The sequence below is a fragment of the Cyprinodon variegatus genome, unplaced genomic scaffold (assembly GCF_000732505.1).
Source record: "Cyprinodon variegatus isolate N-32 unplaced genomic scaffold, C_variegatus-1.0 Scaffold703, whole genome shotgun sequence".
Taxonomy (NCBI): domain Eukaryota; kingdom Metazoa; phylum Chordata; class Actinopteri; order Cyprinodontiformes; family Cyprinodontidae; genus Cyprinodon; species Cyprinodon variegatus.
In genome coordinates this window covers 98821-116402 of record NW_015151156.1, presented here as the reverse complement: position 1 = coordinate 116402, position 17582 = coordinate 98821, and the positions used below count along the sequence as shown (strand labels likewise).

The 17582-nt window shown below is 39.9% G+C and overlaps 1 protein-coding gene across 2 annotated transcripts in view; it reads right to left on the bottom strand.

Annotated features, from left to right (window-relative positions):
• Positions 1 to 129: 129 nt before the first annotated feature.
• Positions 130 to 17582, bottom strand: part of LOC107097509 (rho GTPase-activating protein 7-like) — a 114143-nt gene continuing 96690 nt past the window's right edge. For both annotated transcript variants that reach the window (XM_015394669.1, XM_015394670.1), the window contains exons 8-17: positions 16741 to 17039; positions 15910 to 16083; positions 10480 to 10642; positions 10188 to 10386; positions 7669 to 7882; positions 5722 to 5836; positions 5443 to 5628; positions 4040 to 4269; positions 3188 to 3361; positions 130 to 1322 (exon numbers count right to left, since the gene is read on the bottom strand). In XM_015394669.1, the coding sequence (XP_015250155.1) occupies positions 1214 to 1322; positions 3188 to 3361; positions 4040 to 4269; positions 5443 to 5628; positions 5722 to 5836; positions 7669 to 7882; positions 10188 to 10386; positions 10480 to 10642; positions 15910 to 16083; positions 16741 to 17039 (1863 nt within the window). In that variant the 3' untranslated portion in view covers positions 130 to 1213. The remainder of the gene's footprint in view (positions 1323 to 3187; positions 3362 to 4039; positions 4270 to 5442; positions 5629 to 5721; positions 5837 to 7668; positions 7883 to 10187; positions 10387 to 10479; positions 10643 to 15909; positions 16084 to 16740; positions 17040 to 17582) is intronic.

Below are 17582 nucleotides of genomic sequence, written 5' to 3'. Positions count from 1 at the left end.
CAGCGTGGCAGCTCATGTTCAATCCTCCTGCTGTTTCCTCCAGCTTCCTCTGAAATTACCGTCAGTAATCTGTTTGGCACCAAATCGGATCCCAGAGGGGAGAATAAAAACAAGACGCAGGTTCAGAGATAGTACATATTTTAATTAGCTGTTTGGCATTGATAAGATTTAGACCTTACCATTTTTTTCCTTAAGCTAGCAGTTAAATAAAAAAACATCTGTATTTAATATTTAACTTAAATAGAGGGAAAGAAGGAGTTATTAAAATATTTCATGCACAACACAGTATGACCTTAAATTTGGGGGTTTGTTGCTGTGCTGTAAACACAGAAACCAAACCGCCGCGTTCTAAAAGTTGCCCATTGAGCAACTAAATGTTTGGAAGGCTTTAGCTTTACACCTTTAGCAGTTTTTAGTGTCAGAGTTCAGGTCCAGGAGGGTCACTGAGACATCCGTCTCAGCTCACTGTGGGTGTTAACATGGAGGAACACTGTTTACTCCAGGCTTCTTTTCTCCAAGGGTTAGTTTAATCTCCTTTCCAATAAGGCTGATTTTTCATTTGGTTCATGAGCCAATGTAGATGCTCCTGCATATCGTATCCTGATCCTTTTGATTCCCTTCTCAATCGTATTGTCACTCAGGAACAAAACATCAGAAATATCTGAACTCTAGAATCGGCTTTCTTCCAGTGGAGAACCATGCCGTTGAACTTGCAGGATCCTACTCCTGTTCTGGATGGTTCTTTCTTGGTGAGATCCCATCTGTGAACACTCTAGCGAAGTCTGAGCTGCTCTGGGAATAAGTCTTTGTGCTGAGGATACTGCCGTCCCACCGAGCAGAACCACAGCACACTTGGGACTTCCCTGCTAAACGTCTGGTCTACCATTGTTTCTTCATTTATGCTGCAAGAAAAAGATGCTTGGTGAGCTCCTCTAGTTCTGCTGTATATGGGGGGTTTTGTGGTTGTTGGTTCAATTCCCCTCATGCCAAACGTGTAAGAGGGTTAAATGTCTGTTTCCTGAAGTTATTTGTCCTCGTTTCCTGTCTTTGTCCTTGCTGGGGAGGTATTTCCTCTGCTTCTTCCTCTGCCTCCAGGAAGTGGTTTTATAAAGGTCCAAAACATTTCAAAGGAACTCTATTAACTCGTCTCCTGAAAATGGAGGCAGTCTGACTCTGTTGCGTGGAACAAAAGTGCGTTTGGTCCGATACAGACTCATATTTTAGTTTCTTTATAGTCTGCTTTGAAGGAGTCTCTGATCGCCAACAGACGTGAGGCCAGAAGGTGTCCGCTGACTTTACAGTGCCAAGCCGGGGACCGTCCCCTGAAACAAAAGATACACAAGGAAAAAAGTTAAACCCCTTTTCAATTTCCACTCAAAAGCTTTGGGCTCTTGAAAGCCCAGGTACCATTTCCATTCTTGTTTACCCAGGTACTTTCACTTTCTGGGGTCTTTCTTGCGTTCCTGAGAACTTTGAAAGGGTTGGGGTTGTGTTCAGTTGTGGCACTTTGTTCCGCCATAGGGGACAGTAACCCAAGGTGAGTATACAAATGGTATTTTTTAGTTTGTCATGAAATAAGTTTTAAGATGTTTTAAGTGAGAAAGAACACCTCCCAACGTTGTCTGTGTAGTCGGTTTGCAAGATTATAATCTCACTTTTATATAGGCTTTAAGAATGGCTAAATCCTGATTGGCGAAGTTAGCTGCTAGGCTAGTTAAGCAAACTGGGTAGCAACAGGAATCCTGAGAGTATGTTGTCAAACATAAACACGAAAGCAAATATAAATACTGCAAATGCCTGAATATGAAATGTAATACATTTCCCAGATAGGTTTTGACATTTTTGGTTTATGTAGGTATCAAATATAAACTTCTTCTTCACAGTTTAAAGAAGAAAATTTCAATAAAGGAATAAAGGATTTGACAAAGCTCTCTAACTTTTACCCACCTTAGACAGGCTTTTCATAAAAACCTAATTTAGTGGATTGTAATCCCTTTATATACATGTGTAAGTTTACAGATTTTCTTACAGTTTTTTATGGTTCTATGCTGACAGCGCTGCAAGAGGAGAGATTACGAGTCGGCTGCTGTCTGTTGGCTCCTCACATTCCGACTCCACTGTGTGCAGCTTTTACTTCACATACATCTTTGCCCATGATTATAAAATCAAGGTATTATTTCTTATTTATAAATATACAGTTTTGACTAAAATGTATTTCTGTTTGTGCTGTAGATATCTGCATATTATTTGGTAATAAAATAAAATGGTGTTAGTATGTCTTTAGTGGGTATTTTATATCAATCATGCTGCTATAAAGACACTCCAATTTGCAGGTTGATTGAAAAGATGTCAAAGAACTACACTGTTTAGGCTGAAGGATTTACTTATAGCTGGTGGTAAAGGAAGAACCAGTTGTACTTTCTAATCATCACCACCCACTGGACTGAAAATGTAGTGCAGAGCCAGTTAGACTTTGAGAGTAATGGGAAAACATGCTGACAAATAACCCAGGATTAGCATTATCTGGGAAATAAGAATCCTGGGGCTTTTAGTGGTTCATTTGGTTGAGTTTTAAAAAAACCCTAATTTTTTTTTTTACTGCTTGGGGAATTATACAGAAAGTCTTAAAGTTGTGGCGCTTGCCAGTTATCAGGGCTTTTAGGTAGACATGAACCGTTACCATGGGCATGTACTCAAATCTATAGATGTGCATTGATACCAAAGAACCGAATACTAGCATAATTTCCCCCCTTATAGAAATTATTGTTTTGTTCAGAAATACTTCATCCCAAAAAAGTGTCAGTAACCAAGTTTCCTCATCTGCTGTTCTTGCTCTGTTCCGTTCACATCTGACCAACGGAGCAGCTAAGTTATGTCAATGAGAACGGATCCACATCTCCAAATGTCACAATCGACCAAGCCGCTCTCCATCATTCATCATCTATTTGTGAAACAATTACAATTTTCTGTTCTCCTCCAGTACATCTGGCTTTGGTCAGAATACAAGATGAACAAGAGTTGAATCCGGGCTGTAAATGAGGAGCTTTACTCAGAGGTTTCCCCACAGAATCTCTAACATTAAATGTCTGCTGAAACTCTGAATCATCTTAGGCCTAAAGCTCCTCAAACGATGCTCCTTTAGCTGTTAATCCACAAACAGGACATGGATGGATATAACTGTTGTTACCTGGTATCTGTTCGACAGAGGTGTGTCAGTTTTGTTTTGGTGGCCCCCGTGGGTTCCAGCGAGTAGAGGCAGCAGTGGACGTTCACCCTGACTCCCTCCACCTGGACCTCAGGAAGCTCTGTCGATATGGAGGACAGGTACAGAGGCCCACAGGACGGATCTGCCTGCCAGGTTCTGTTCAGGAGAAGAATTGGATTCAGAATACTTTAACTTAAGAAAATCATGCATCACTTTCTTAAATGATAAATCTGATAAATTGGGTTAATAACCAAACAAAAGATTAGACAAACTCAAATGTTTGATATTAAAGAAAATCTAATCTACTTTTTTTTTTTTTTTTTACCCTCTTTGGTTTAAACCAGTTTACTTCCATGTTTACCAAACAAAAGTAAATTCTCCTTTTTTTTATTTTAATACATTAAAAAAAGTCTTTAGATGTAAGTCTGCACTCGTCTACAACAGTTTCAGTGTTTTCCTTTTGTAAGTCACTACTTGTTTTTGTCAGCTGATCTAAAGACCGTTTTTTTTAGACTCCTTTGTAAAAGATTAGGTTTGTCTTGTTTTTCTTTTCTATGAGATTTGCAAAACAGAGCTGTTGTGATTTTCCTTTTTTTTTTTCCTTTGGGGGTGATTAAATGTAAGCTGTAATAAAGAATGGAAACATGAAACAGCGCTCTGTGATGCTGTCCAAACTTGAACGTCATTCTTTCTCATTTGACTTTAGGCTGCGTTTAAACTTGCATCAACCCTCTGAAAGAAAAGTGCTGCTTTTATTTTACTCAAACTGACACTTTGAGGGTAGAGTGACTCCTCCGTCCTACCCGCTCTGTGGAGCTCTGTTTGCCTCATTACCTGAGCAGCAGGTTCTCCTGTGGGGGATGCGAGCCCAAATCGTGGCCCTGGCCCTGGAGGGTGTAGCGGTACACCTCCATGTCCTTGGAAAGACTCCGGATGACGGCGGCCTGACGCAGGTTTTCCTCCCACAGCTGCTGCTCCCTCAGCAGCCGGTGAAGCAGGTCCGTCTGTGGAGCGTCCACTTCTACAGAGCCTCGCCACATCCACAGTGGGCAGCCGTCGTTCATCTGAGGAGAACAGAGAGAAGACATGACGATTACTGATGAGCCAAACCAAAGTGTCAGTTGATAAAACAGGGAGAAATTTCCTACACGATAAACTGAATGGAAACAATGACACAAGCAGAGGCCTCGTTTGATAAGTAAACATTTTTTAACTACCTTTGATGGCACGACGAGAAACTGCTGAACCTGCTGAGTCATGCAACGACTGTAGTCAGAAAATTCTAAATTGTGGGTTGCTCTGGTGACATATACTGTTTCCTTGAAGCAAAGCTTTAAAGTCGTAGGAAAGCGGCTGTTCCAACCGTTGCATTTCCGAATTCTCCCAACTGGTGCCCAGCTTTACACGATTGAATAAAGTGAATGTGACTGGTCGATTATCAAGAGGACAGGATTGTTGTGGCGGAAGGTTCACAAGCAAGTTTGATTGTGGCCGATGTCTCTCAAGCATCTTGCTAACCAGTTAGCAACTTAGTGCTAGTAGGTTCCCAAGAGGAAATTACATTGAGTAGCACTAAATTACTTAGCAACGACACTTTTAAGGAACGCTATGGACAACAGAAACGTGCAAGAGGAGGAGAGTTTTGTGTCGGAGGTCGTGGATGAGTCTCCTCCGTCATACATTTTTTATTTAAAGCAGGAAAGCGGGAACAAAGTTGTTGTGAAAGAGGACGCCAGGGTGGCAGAAGCTTGGTTTGGTGTAGAAGGCTTACAGCTGTAAATGTTTGAGCCCTTGCCTCGCAACGCTGCCAGTTCTGTTAGCTCTATGCCTGCCGAAGACACAGACGTCCATCCCTGTGAACACTGGGACGGAACTAAATGGTAAAGTAAATGATTCTTATTCTTATTTCAAGCGTTGCGTATATTAGCTGCGACATATGAATCAAGATGCTATGACCGAAAAAATTTGATTGCCAGATGACCAATGATATATGATTGGCCGAATTTAGGTGTACAGGCTGACGTATAACTAACTGGCCTACATAAGATAATGAACAAAAAAAAAAACAGATTTTAAGACATTTTACCATGATCTGAAAGCTTGTTTAAAACCCCTTATGAAGGATATCTGCATTATTTAACTGTGCTAGATTAAATGTTTTAAAAGATGTTGAAAAATAAATAAACTTCAATCTTTATAACCTGAATTAGAGACACCATCTCACTCCATCTGCTCACCTTTTTGAAGGCCAGCTCCACGTTCTCCAGAGCTGGGTGCTTCTCCCATCCTCCGCTCTTTTCTCCAGAGTCGCTCAGCAGCTGCTGGGTAATCTGGTGCAACCTGCTTCTGCTTTCCTCCAGGTCCTCTACACCTCCTGCAGGGGGGTCCTCTAATAAACTCTGCCCAGGCCAAAACTCTGGAAGCTATAGAGAAAATCCAGTTTATTTAGGAACATCTCTGCTCTAAATATCTGTTTTATTTTATATATTTTTTTTATTAAGGCAGTTTTGGAATACCTTGAAAAGTCTCTGGGCCTCTGCGATCATAATCGACAGCCCCTGAGTAGCAGCAAGGTTCTCACTGAGGTCCCGCTGGTCTGGACGACCCAGACTGTACTTCCTGTGACCCGATCTACAGAAACAACACAGACCTTCAGTTTTACAGCCACCAGACTTTAAAGATTCTCCACACTGATTTTTGTCATCTATGACTTTCCTTATTTCTTATCATTAATGATCAAGATGCCATGTTTCTAAATCACCCACTGGGCAGATTTATTGCAAGCATGGTATTTTTTCCTATGTGTTTTACTTTGAGAAACATGATCTACAGCAAACAAAAATGGGATTGAAACAGGTGTTGTTTGAAAGAGAAATGTGCTGAAACTAAAACAAATAGAAGAAAAAAGAAGGAAGAAACACAGAAGAGCTGGTCAGTTTTTGAAATCCGTGCTTCTAAAGGTAAACTCCAAGATGACGTGAAGCCCAGAGATCAAATAGAGGAAGAGGTGGAGCTGGAAAATCAGAGGAAAGGTCCAAAGTTGGGAAAAGGAGGTGAATAAAAGGAAGTCAGATACTAGGAGAAGGATGGAGGCGGGTGGGACGAGAAATCCTGTCTGTTACACTTTTTCTTCTGAAACAACTCTATGTATTACTTAGTCCCCAAAGAAAAAAAAAATGAATGTAAATATCAAAGAATCACTAATTTCCTTGACATTGAGATATTAACAGCTCCATATGACAATGTCTTTATGAATAAAAAGTGTTGGGTCTTTTCTGCTTCTATGCTGCACAGATTATTGCCCTACCCTCCCCCACCCGTTGCTGCAAGCTTCCAGTCAGCTGTCTATGCTATTTAAACTTTAACTCAAACCTTCAGACTCACAGACAAGTATTGTTGTAAATATATCTAATAAAAATCACATTCCCCTTCTTTATAGAGATAAAACATAATTTCAACCCAATCAAACATTTAGAGCATTTAAATGAATATATATATATAGAAATAATAAATTAGATGACTGAAAAGTTTTTTTTACTGAAGAAGTCAGTCGGTTTGTTTAATTATGATTTTCAGCTCATTAAAGCAACATTTATAGTCAGATTAAAACATCAGAACCATCAAAAAATCCATTAATACAGAAACATTGACTTAAAGAAATGTTTGATATCTGTTTAACATTAGTTATTTTCAAAGGCACTTCTAGCCTTTAATTTTTCCCTGTCGTTAGTGCTCTGGTTTTAGCTCAAAGCCGACTGGCAAATATTTTCTTTCATATCTGGGGTGAAGTTGAGGCCAGATGGAAACTCGTGGAGGTTATATAATTTTTCTGTGTGTAAATTGAGCCAACAGCTTTCTACTGGAAGCACTGAGGTCAGTGTAAGAGCTGGATCTTGTCCAGGTTTGATACTATCCGTGAGAACGGAGCCATTTGGAAGCAGGACCTGTTCTTATACAACAGAAACAGGGGGGGAGAGACTCTGGATCTGGTCTCTGTCTGAACTTAAGAACAGCTTTATAAGACTGAATGTAAAGGAACTGAAGAGTTAACTGGTTCATTAGTGATACACCACTTTCTAAATTTTTATAATTACAACTATTCATTTTGTTTTTAATATCAATAGTGACAAAGTTAGAATTATATAAATAAGCTAGAGGTAAAAGATGGATGATGGATAAAAATGAACTTCAGGTGAAACATTTTGTTGATCTGAAACAGCAGAAGAAGAACAAATGAGAGAAAAACCTCGGAGTTCTTCTGATCTAAATCCTCTTTCATTTTAGGCCAAAACTGAAGCAAACAAACTGAGATGCAGCAGCAGCAGAGATCTTATATAACGGCTGCAAGGCCTTATGTAACAGGACAATGTGGGTCAGATACAGACCCTCCATCCTCTGCTGAGTTCACTAGCCAATGTTAAACCCAGAACCAGCTCCTGTTTAAACCTGAGCTCTCTGCCCACCTGGCTGCATGCGGGTCCCTCTTTATGGTGTTGAGGTGGAACAGCGATGGAGCCAGACACACGGCGATGTTGGTTGGAGTCATCTGATTCTCGTCCACACAGGCTACCACGTCTCGCAGGAAAAACAGCAGCGTCCGTAGAGCCTCCCTGTTCTCATCAGGAAGAAGCAATATGGCTGCCTGAGCCGCGACCAGCTGCTGATCCTTCGGAAAGTCTGGAAGTGAAACACAGCAACAATTGTGGAAATTCATTTTGCTTATAAGATTTATATATTTTAAATGAGCGGCCAGTTCTCCAAAAATCCCCTAAAACTATTTTGATTTTTCAAAAAAAATCTTTATCATGGTTGGAGTTGCTGCTCAAAAACATATAGTTTTCACAAAAGTATGCAATAGTACTGCAGAAGTACATCGGTATTAGAGGAAGACTAGGAGCATTCCTATATTATGTAAGTAACTTTTTAACTTTCTTAAAATATTTTCATAACTCTTGTGATTATATGTTGAATTGCAAGAAGTTGAATGACACCTCTGTCATGACCAAAGGGTCTCTGTATGGTTTTAACAGGCACTAAGTAACATTGAGGAGGGTGACAGTAACCCTGCCATATGTCACTTCCCCCTTTCCCCATTCATTATAAAGACGGAAGTCAATGCGACTAAATTTCTAAATGCGACTAAATTAAAGGTGGGTGTGATGGGTTTAAGCAGCTGTGTCCTCCAAGCACCTGATCTACCTGGACTGGTTCCTTTAAATCGTGAAAACAAGGAGGCCGGAAGAGTTTGGCTATGCATTCAAACAGGTCCAGCCTTCTCCGACTGTCACCGCCGCTCACTCAACGTACGCTCTGTCGCTAAGCAACTGTGACAGTTTAAACACAACACATGTGAAGAATGGATGCAGAACTTCTCACTACTATTCTGTGTGCTAGTTACATTTTTGTGGAGCTTCAGCAGCAGTGCTGTCATTACAGATATCAGATTAGTAGTGCCTACATTGCAGAGATACTGGAATCTGTATTTAAATGTCAGCTAAACCCATTTGCACAGGGACAGATAAAAATCTTTCAATAAACCAAACATAATCCACAGAATACCTGACTCAATAACAATTTAAAGGAGCTATTTTCATTAATTTCAGACAGAATTATTCACATACTTTAATTATATTAAACTGCACTAACAATATTCACCACTCTTCGACGCCATTTCCCCCTTTCCTTTGAGCATGGAGCAGCTGGTTTGCTTGGACTTGTGTGGCACTATTAAATAGTTCATGAGTTAATGAATCACAATATACCCAGGGCTATGTAGGACACATCAGACTTGTCCATCAAAACGCTCAAGAAAAGGCTGCATTTGTTGGCAAAACACAAAGGAATCTTCGGCTGAATATCAAATTGGCCCCTACACACTTCCCCTTAGCACCACCCCTCTGTTTTCACGTTTCAGCCGCATTAAGGGCCGTTCTAAAAGACTTAGTCGTTAGGGCGAGTGAACCTTTCAACTCTTAAACAGTGAGTCTGCATCAGTGCAGGTTCTCTTAAATTTGGCTGCGGGTGTAATGGCGAACTAGTAGCAGAGGAAATATGTGCATTCAAAGGTAAGTTCAATTGGTTTGCTACAACTTCATCACACTGACAGAAAATCACAAGTTAGGCATATGAAAAAAAACATACCGTAATGAATTCCATTAATTAGGTTTTCTTTAAAATAGTTTAATGTGACCATATACATTTGTTTCAAGAAAGGGGCAAATGTTTGATTTTATGTCCCCTTGCGCCACACAACTACAACCACGCACATGTGGCATAACTGTGTTGCCATAGCAACTGCTTTCCTTTTCCATTGGAAGGAAGGAGCCGTTCCATTCTCGTTTATACCCCCCACCTTCATTCAAGGCGCCTTCCGCAGCTGCGAGTGTGACTTCCTTAGGAATGACACTTGATAGTTAATGGTTTGTAGTTAGCGGGCGGTTTTGAATTCTGCCTTCCAATCCGAACAGGCCGCGGTAACAAAAGCGACGTAATCGGTCGACGAAACTGGCCTTTGGCAGGAGGCAGCCACCGGATCCAAACACACCAGTTGTCTTCCTTCAGGCAAAACAATACAGCTTTTTTCCACTAGGGGAAGCTACAATCACCCAAAACTGAAAATTCTATGTATACATAGTTATTTTAGGATTTGTTCACTAGTATAAAGAATGTGAGGCCGGGTAAAGATCTGTTTCCTTTAAGTATTTGGGCTTTCTATGCAGTTTCCACATGGATGTAGGCAAAAAACCGACATTATAGCAGTTTCTAACGAGACATCGAGTCATTAGACCAAGGCTAAAACCCCACGGTCCTGTGTAGACAGGCATCATATCTCGGTGATGATTTTAACTGTGACACTTAAGTTTACAGCTTAAAATCTATCGCTTCTAGATTGTTTTGATAGCTCTATAACTTAATAACCAGGTTCTCGAGAAAATATCTTATCCAAAATACTCAAAGAGCGAGTTAACATGATTCTGCTCACATTGGAAAATGTGGAGGAAAGTCCCGCATAGTTTACTGGTGAAGATGGGTTCAGGTAGGTCTCTGAAGTATTGCTTCACCATGTCAGCCACGTCGAAGGCCGACTGACCCTCGTATGAAAATCCCTCCGGGTCAGACTCCACCGTCTCACGCAGGTACTGGATCCGAGACTTCAAGCCCGGTTTCCGGAAAAGACCCAACTGAGAGAGAAAGGAAGGACACATGGGAAATGCAACAGAGTTTTTCCTGTTTGTTCTATTCGTCTGCTTGAACAGCAGTTTAGAGTTGTTTACCTGGTCCAAACATTCGGTCCTTAGGTAAACCAGTGCTCTGAGGATGCAGGGAGGAAGAGGTTCTCCTGTCTGCTGGACACTGACAAGCAGAGGAACCCCGAACACCTGTTGTCCTTTCACCTCTGTTGTCGTCTTTGCCTTTGTCAGAGTTTTAGGAACAGTCCTGGAAAATCCAAACATCCCTTTAGACCCTAAAATCCTGAGGGGGGTGAAGAAGGAAGCAATCCAACAATGTGTACATGTGCCTCGGGAAAAATACAGAAACTAATGGAGACTGAGAAATTCTGGAAACGTTCTGGGAATTTGTAATCTCTTTAAGTGTTAAAAAAAGCTTGACTTGGATGACTTTTTGATCCGTTTCCTTTTGAAGCAAAATCCCAAATAAACATTTTTTGATTACATAAATCCCCACTGATCCTTGAAATGTGTGTGCCGCTCTAATCAGCACTGGAGGAAAAACATGGACTTTTATCAAAGAGACTAGAATTTCTGAATGACTTCATGTTTTTGTTCTGATCCGGTCCACGTTTCTACACATAATGGCCAAAGCTTCTGACATTATTAATAAAAAACACACTGTTATGATTAGTTGAAAGAGCTGTAAAGTCCCTGGACAAGCAGAGGTAAAAGCGTTTCTCTTGCTGGTGTCAGCTCTTTCTCTGAATGCGCTACACCGGCTCTCATCAAATCCCTCTGGTTTTTCTAAAATATCCAAGAGTGGCTCTCGGCAACAAATGGGCTTTTCTGAGAAAAGTGTTTCTGAGTGTCACGCTTTGTCCCAATCAGCAGTTAATTGCTAAATTTTTAATAATTAACTTCTCTTTGAGATCATTGATTGCACTGCTGAAACGATAACACTTGAATAAATTGTTCAAGCTCTGGGTTTTCCTCCCTCCTCCTCTGCAGGGACATTAAACCAAAGCCTGCTGAAGGGACAGTTTTTACCATTTATGTTTACATTTTTCATTATAATTACCATTGGTTTTAACTGTTGCTTAATTTATGTCCAAGATTTTGAAGTGAGTCAATAACAAAAATGCAATTAACTTAATTGTCTTTAAGTAAACAAAAGGGAGGATCTTTGTTGGCTAAGTATCTTTCATGTCTTTCGGTCTCTTGTTTTCCTTCACATTAAAATTCATGAAACAGATTCAATAAACTTAAATGATGTTGAATCCATATTGCTATGTGGGATTGTATAAATGACAACTTTTATATTTTTTTTGGCAAATTACTAAAGTATCTGGGGGAGGAAATTATTTATGTTTTAAGTAAAAATGAAATGTCAGCAGTGCTGTTCCGTCACTTAGTAAATTGTTGTTGCGTTTGAAAGGAGCATTTGTAAGGAATCGATATTTCCTTTCAACATTTTGAGTTTTTAGTACCTGTCCAACCTGATTAGTTTAGTAGTCTTCTTAATAGAAAATAGAATAAATGTAAAGTTCTACTGAAGCTCCTCACTGTCTGAAAGTGGCAAAAAAAGAAAGAAAATCTAGCTTTTCCAACATTTCAAGCCTGTGCTCAGGAAAGATACAACAGATGTTAATCTAATATTTATCAAAAATAGGAAGGAAAGGGGTGTATTAGAAATATTCAGATTATTTGTCAAAACTTTTTAGATTTACCAACGATGTTCAATAAATGACCAAGAAATGATCTTATCTTGGCTTATTCCCGTTAAAACAAACAAACAGAAAAATTAATTACTGTTTTTCAAACTATGTTTACAGAGTAAATGCAATAATTTAGATTTTGGGGCAAAACATTGTTTTTTTTTCTAGAGAGTCCATTTTAAGATCTTATTCTGTGAGGCAGGTGTTTGACTGCATTGTTTTAAGCTATATTTCCACAACAAATGGTGATTTTTTTTTTTATTTTCTTTGAAGACATGATTTCTTAACAAGTCTTAAGGTCCATAAAATAAAAAAATAAAGCTTTCTAAATGCTAAAACAGAAATGAATCACACAGAGCGTTTGGCTTTTTCTTCCGTCTCCTTGCAAAAACATGTCTGATCCCCAAAACTGAAACACGAATATCGACGTTGAGTGATTTCATGAGGGGTTTCTGTTTAAATGCTTATTTTCCACATTGAGTCTTATCTTATTGAGCGTAACCCCCTGTGCAAAAAAAAATCTAATTGGTTTTCCTCTGATGCACAAAGCAAAGCAGGTCTTGTGTTTACAAAAATGGTTTGCAAAGAAAACATGTCAATTTTTTGTGGATAAATATTAATAGAAATGAATGTCTTTTTTTGTATGAGGACTTTTAGTAAAAGCTGAGTTTAGGAGGTGAAACACAAACCTCATTAAATTTACAAACTGTCATTTTAGTGTTGAATAAACCAGGAGAAGGAGGGATGTCAGCTCTTTTTGTTCTATTATAATAAACAGGAGTTTATCTCCCTAATGTTACGTCCTTTGTCCCTTTGCCGCAATTCCCCCCCCCCCATTATTTCTAATAATCTTATACCTTAAAGCTGAAGGTGACCCCGAATGAAGTTAAGAAAAATTATATCCATTAATATAGAGAAGATTTTGGATTGACAAATAGTGCAATGAAGATCTCTAGATTCAAACGACAGAAAGGTCGACGCTTGCACATTTGTCACTAAAAGGATCTGAAAGTATTATGAAAATTGAATCTTTGATGATCCAAAAAAAAATTTTATTTCCAAGGGAAGTCAGCAGTAGGTTAGAATCTGATTTTCTGCTGGAAAAGAAGCATAAATGAGGAGATTGGATTCAAATAACACTGGAAACTGTGCAAGAGTTTAAAAGCACCCCGGCTCATCGGCCTCTGCAAGACTCACTCTTAGGCTGTCAGGCTTCAACCACCCTGCTTTTCATTCATTTTGAGCCACAAGCCAGAGCAGAAAGAGTCTTTTGCATGGATTGGTGAGCGGCAACCACTGTGGCAAGTTGAGTTAAGTTTTTTTGACTTTTCTGGTATCAGTGCAAGTGCAGTCAAAACAAACTGAGACTTGTTTGACTGACAGACAGCAGCTAGCACTCCAAACATCATTCAATGTCATCGTTTCTCTACCCACATCTCATTCTGACAACATACCGGAAACCACAGGGCAGGGATTACTACAGTACTCCTATAAAACACAAAAACAGAGCTAGAAAAGCAGTAAAAACCAGTAACATGCAAATATGATGTAGATGTAGCATTATATAATTGTTGCTCTAGTTATCCAAACTCTGAACCACTATGAGAGCCTAAAAAACTTCCACTGTTTCATTGTAGCCCTTAACCCTAAAAACAAGATCTATAGATGCTCATTAAAAAACAAAAATAGCAATGATTCCTACCAATGATATATATTAGGGTATGTCCTAACCAATAATTTAAATCAATGTTCCCTACTGCTGCTAAATGTTCTGAAACAGATTATTCTTTTCAGATTATTCTATATTAATACCCATGTTGTGTGGCAGAAGAGGTGATTTCATTAAAATAAATTACTTATTGATTGCAGATATACAGGAGTTCAGGCATTTTTAGTATAGCCATCTAACTTTAGCGTGGCAGTTTTCCCTGCCAGTGGGAATCACTCCGTAGAGCTTCCGGCTTCCAAAAGCCACTAAGAGCGTTTCCCAATGTTTCCCAGCGTTTCCCAAAGAAGGGAAAGATGCGATACCTCCACTGGTCACTGCATATACAGCAAAACAGACTAAAATGGTCAAACAGACAAGGAGAAGAGAGTGTTTAAACGCAAGAATGACCAAAGACCAAAGAAGGAACAAAGCTTGTGTAAACCTGGGACCACCTCCTAGATGGCTATCTTTTCATGAATTTTCATGAACCATCAACCTGCATGCATAGTGGGAGGAAAGCTTCTCAATGGGACGTTAAGGGTGGGGCTTACACTTCGTCAAAACTGTGCAGAACAAGGTCTACACCCTTAAATAAAAGATTATAGATAACAAACTGGGGCTGTATGGTAGTGCTGGGCGTTTCAGAAAGAAGGTCCTGTTTTCTCCAGATACTCTGCCTTCCTTTCACAGTCCAAAACATAATGATTTGGTTAGTATTTCTCTTTTAATAGCCCTTTGATATGAGCATGAGTGTGTGGTCATGTTTCTCTATATGGCCAGACTGCTGACCTGTCCAGGGTTTCCTATCACCTCTCACTAACTGCATGCTGGGATATGTAGTGCTGTAATGATGAGAGTTTTTAGGAGACTGCACCAGCAGTATGAGCAAACAAAGTCAGAAGATGCTAGGAAAGCAGGAAGTGCTTCAGGTCTAACTTCAAAGTAAAAGTATCAAACGATCCTAAACTGGACCCCATAATATTCGTTTTGATTACATTACTCACATGCTGATAGGAACTGAGTCACTTCCTTTTGATGAGACATATTTTGGCATTTCAACAAAAGATAATAAAACCCAGAGCACCCTCTGAAAGCCGCTGCTAGATTCAGGTCCAGGTCCAAACTGTTCATGTCCAACTTTGTCTGAGTTCTATTCTTAAAATGCAGCTCAGTGATCAACTGCTGCTGCAGACCGACTGCTCTAATATTCTGTGTTCAGAGGTGAGATTCTGCATATCTGGGTTGTAACCAGTTTATTTTTGCTACTTTTTGCAACATCAAGAGGATATTTTCTGCCACAGGATTGCTAATATTTTCTCTTCGTCACAAACTCCAAAGATTTTTACTGTTCATTAAAAAGCCAGGAACTCAGCAGTTTCTGAAACAGATAGTGTCTGACATGTTTAAAGCATCTTGAATCTCCCTTATTCTGATGGTTGGAGTTCAGTAAGTCATCGTCATCATTCAAAGAAACCTGATTGGCTGATTTGCACTTTGTGATTGTGTGTGTGAAAAGTTAAATAGTGGGTGGAGCCTCATCAGATGGTCTGAGCTGATCAATCTCAGCTTAAGCTAAATTTTAGTAATGTGAGACAAACATCTCCAAGTTCTTTTTTTTTTTTTTTACCAGTACAAATATTCCCTGCTCCTGTTTCCTGTTCTGGATATTTTCCTCTTTGAACTGGTTTGCCATTTGTTTGACTTTTACAGATATTCTCCTCTCCCCTGAGCAGCACGGAGAATTTTAATCAGCTGCCCCCTCCACCTGCTAGGTGTGAAATAAAACATTTCTCACAGCTGCCACTTGCAAAATTTCACGAATCAGAACAGCTCCAGCTCAGGCTCATGGAAAGCAGTTTCTTCTTCTTGATGTTCTGCTTTTTTTTTTTTTTTTTCAGCCCAGGCACCTGAGTTATGAATAATGAATGACTGTCTGCCTGAAATATTTACCCTCCACCCGCCCACCTGCCCTCCTTCCAGCAGTTGTTTGCTTGAAGAAGTTTCTCCACACACCTATGGGGCTCAAAATCGTACCCCCCAACTCTTTCTACACCCTCTGCCTCTTTCTACATGCATGAACCCCCCCCCCCAGCCCTTATCACTCCTTACCAGCTCCATCCCTGCTTGCTGGACGGGTAGTATTTGTCCATCAGCGCGGTGAGTTTGAGCAGAGAAAGTTTCTGCAGCTGGAGGATCTGAGAAGCCGAGCGACTCTCCAGACCCGGACTGGAGGTCAAAGAGGCCAGGGTCTGCTCGCCGTACCAGCAGAGCTGCCGACTCACCCTGTGGGACACATGACACAGAGCAGCAGTTCAGTTACGCTGCAAAGGAAGAAGTGATGAGGTGAAACAGGATTTGTGTCAAACAGAACTGGAGGACCAGTCGATGTTGAGGCAAAAAAGAAAAAAATGGGTTCACGAAATGTTGTGGGTTCAAAGCTGCCCTGAAGAATTGTGTTTAGTACATCCATGCTCAACAAGTCAGGCAAGACTTATTGTTTTACCTTATCTGACATTTTAATTAAGTTTAAGAGAACGCATTACAGTTTCTGTAATTTTAGTGTGTTTTTAATTAAATGTTGTGCAATATTGTTTTAACGTGACACTTATTCCAACATCAGCAAGATATTTTCTGCTGCGCAACTTAATTTATGTGTGAGTGATTGAAAAAATCCATTCTGCCTATTTTCTAATTAAATGATGGTCTCTCCCGGTAAATCCTAATGAGGTGATTAGATTCTAATACATAACATTGGGAGAGTAACAAGTAGTTCATTAAAAAAGGATAAAAAAAGTTTGGAAAAGTAACCTTAAGGTTTTAAAAAGCCAACAGGAAATCGTGAAAAATGATGCAGAAGCTGTTAAAAGTAACTTCAGAGTCCCTAAAGTAGATTTGCCAGTTTCAGAAATTAACCTGTGGATTTATCTGGTTTCAACTCACCTCCTTCTGGGTTGTTGTGATCCACTGGTCTTCGACTCCTTAGTTACCTTCTCAGAGGCGTCCTCCTCCTCTGGATGCTGCACCTCCAGGTGGATGTGGCTGGGGGAGGAGGGGCAGGGAGAAGGGCCAGAGGATCCATGGGCTGGGGAATTATGTGAGGAAGAGGAGGAGCCTCTCTGACAATCATCCTCTGAAATGTTTTCAGACCAGGAGACAACAAGCTGCTGGAGGTCATTGATTCGCTCCAGAACGCTGTCAAGGGCGGAGAAAACATCTTCAGCTGCCATCAGCGGACTCACCTGTGAGCAGAGCAGGTTTGGATTACTTCTGGTGGATGTTCAGAGAGTCTTATCAGCCTTTAGAGGCTGCTCTCAGGTTCAGGCTTTGGGGAAATCAAAGGAATTTCCTGATAATGTCAGTAATATTTTATAACTACTCTCCCACCCTGTACTGCTAAATTTTGATCAAACTTCATTCCTGCTACATAATGCAGAAGAGATTGATATAAGTTGTCTGAGACGACCAGGCAGTTCATCTCAACTAAATTTGATATTTTGGACTTTATGGGAAAAGCTTCAACTCCACAGGGAGTTAAGTTTAGCCGAATCAATACCAAAGATTAAATTACTGCTGTTAGTATAGAATTTCATTTAAGAGTTTCTTAAAAATATTGAATATATTCTCACTTCACCTGGTTTGTTTCAGATCAGAATGATATGTATCTGCTGCAACAAACATTTACTTTAAGTATCTAAAAATGAGAAAGCCCACAATTTAAAATCACTCCTTAGCTTTTTAAAATTCTACTGGATGTAGATCTGTGGGTTAAAATTCAAACTTGA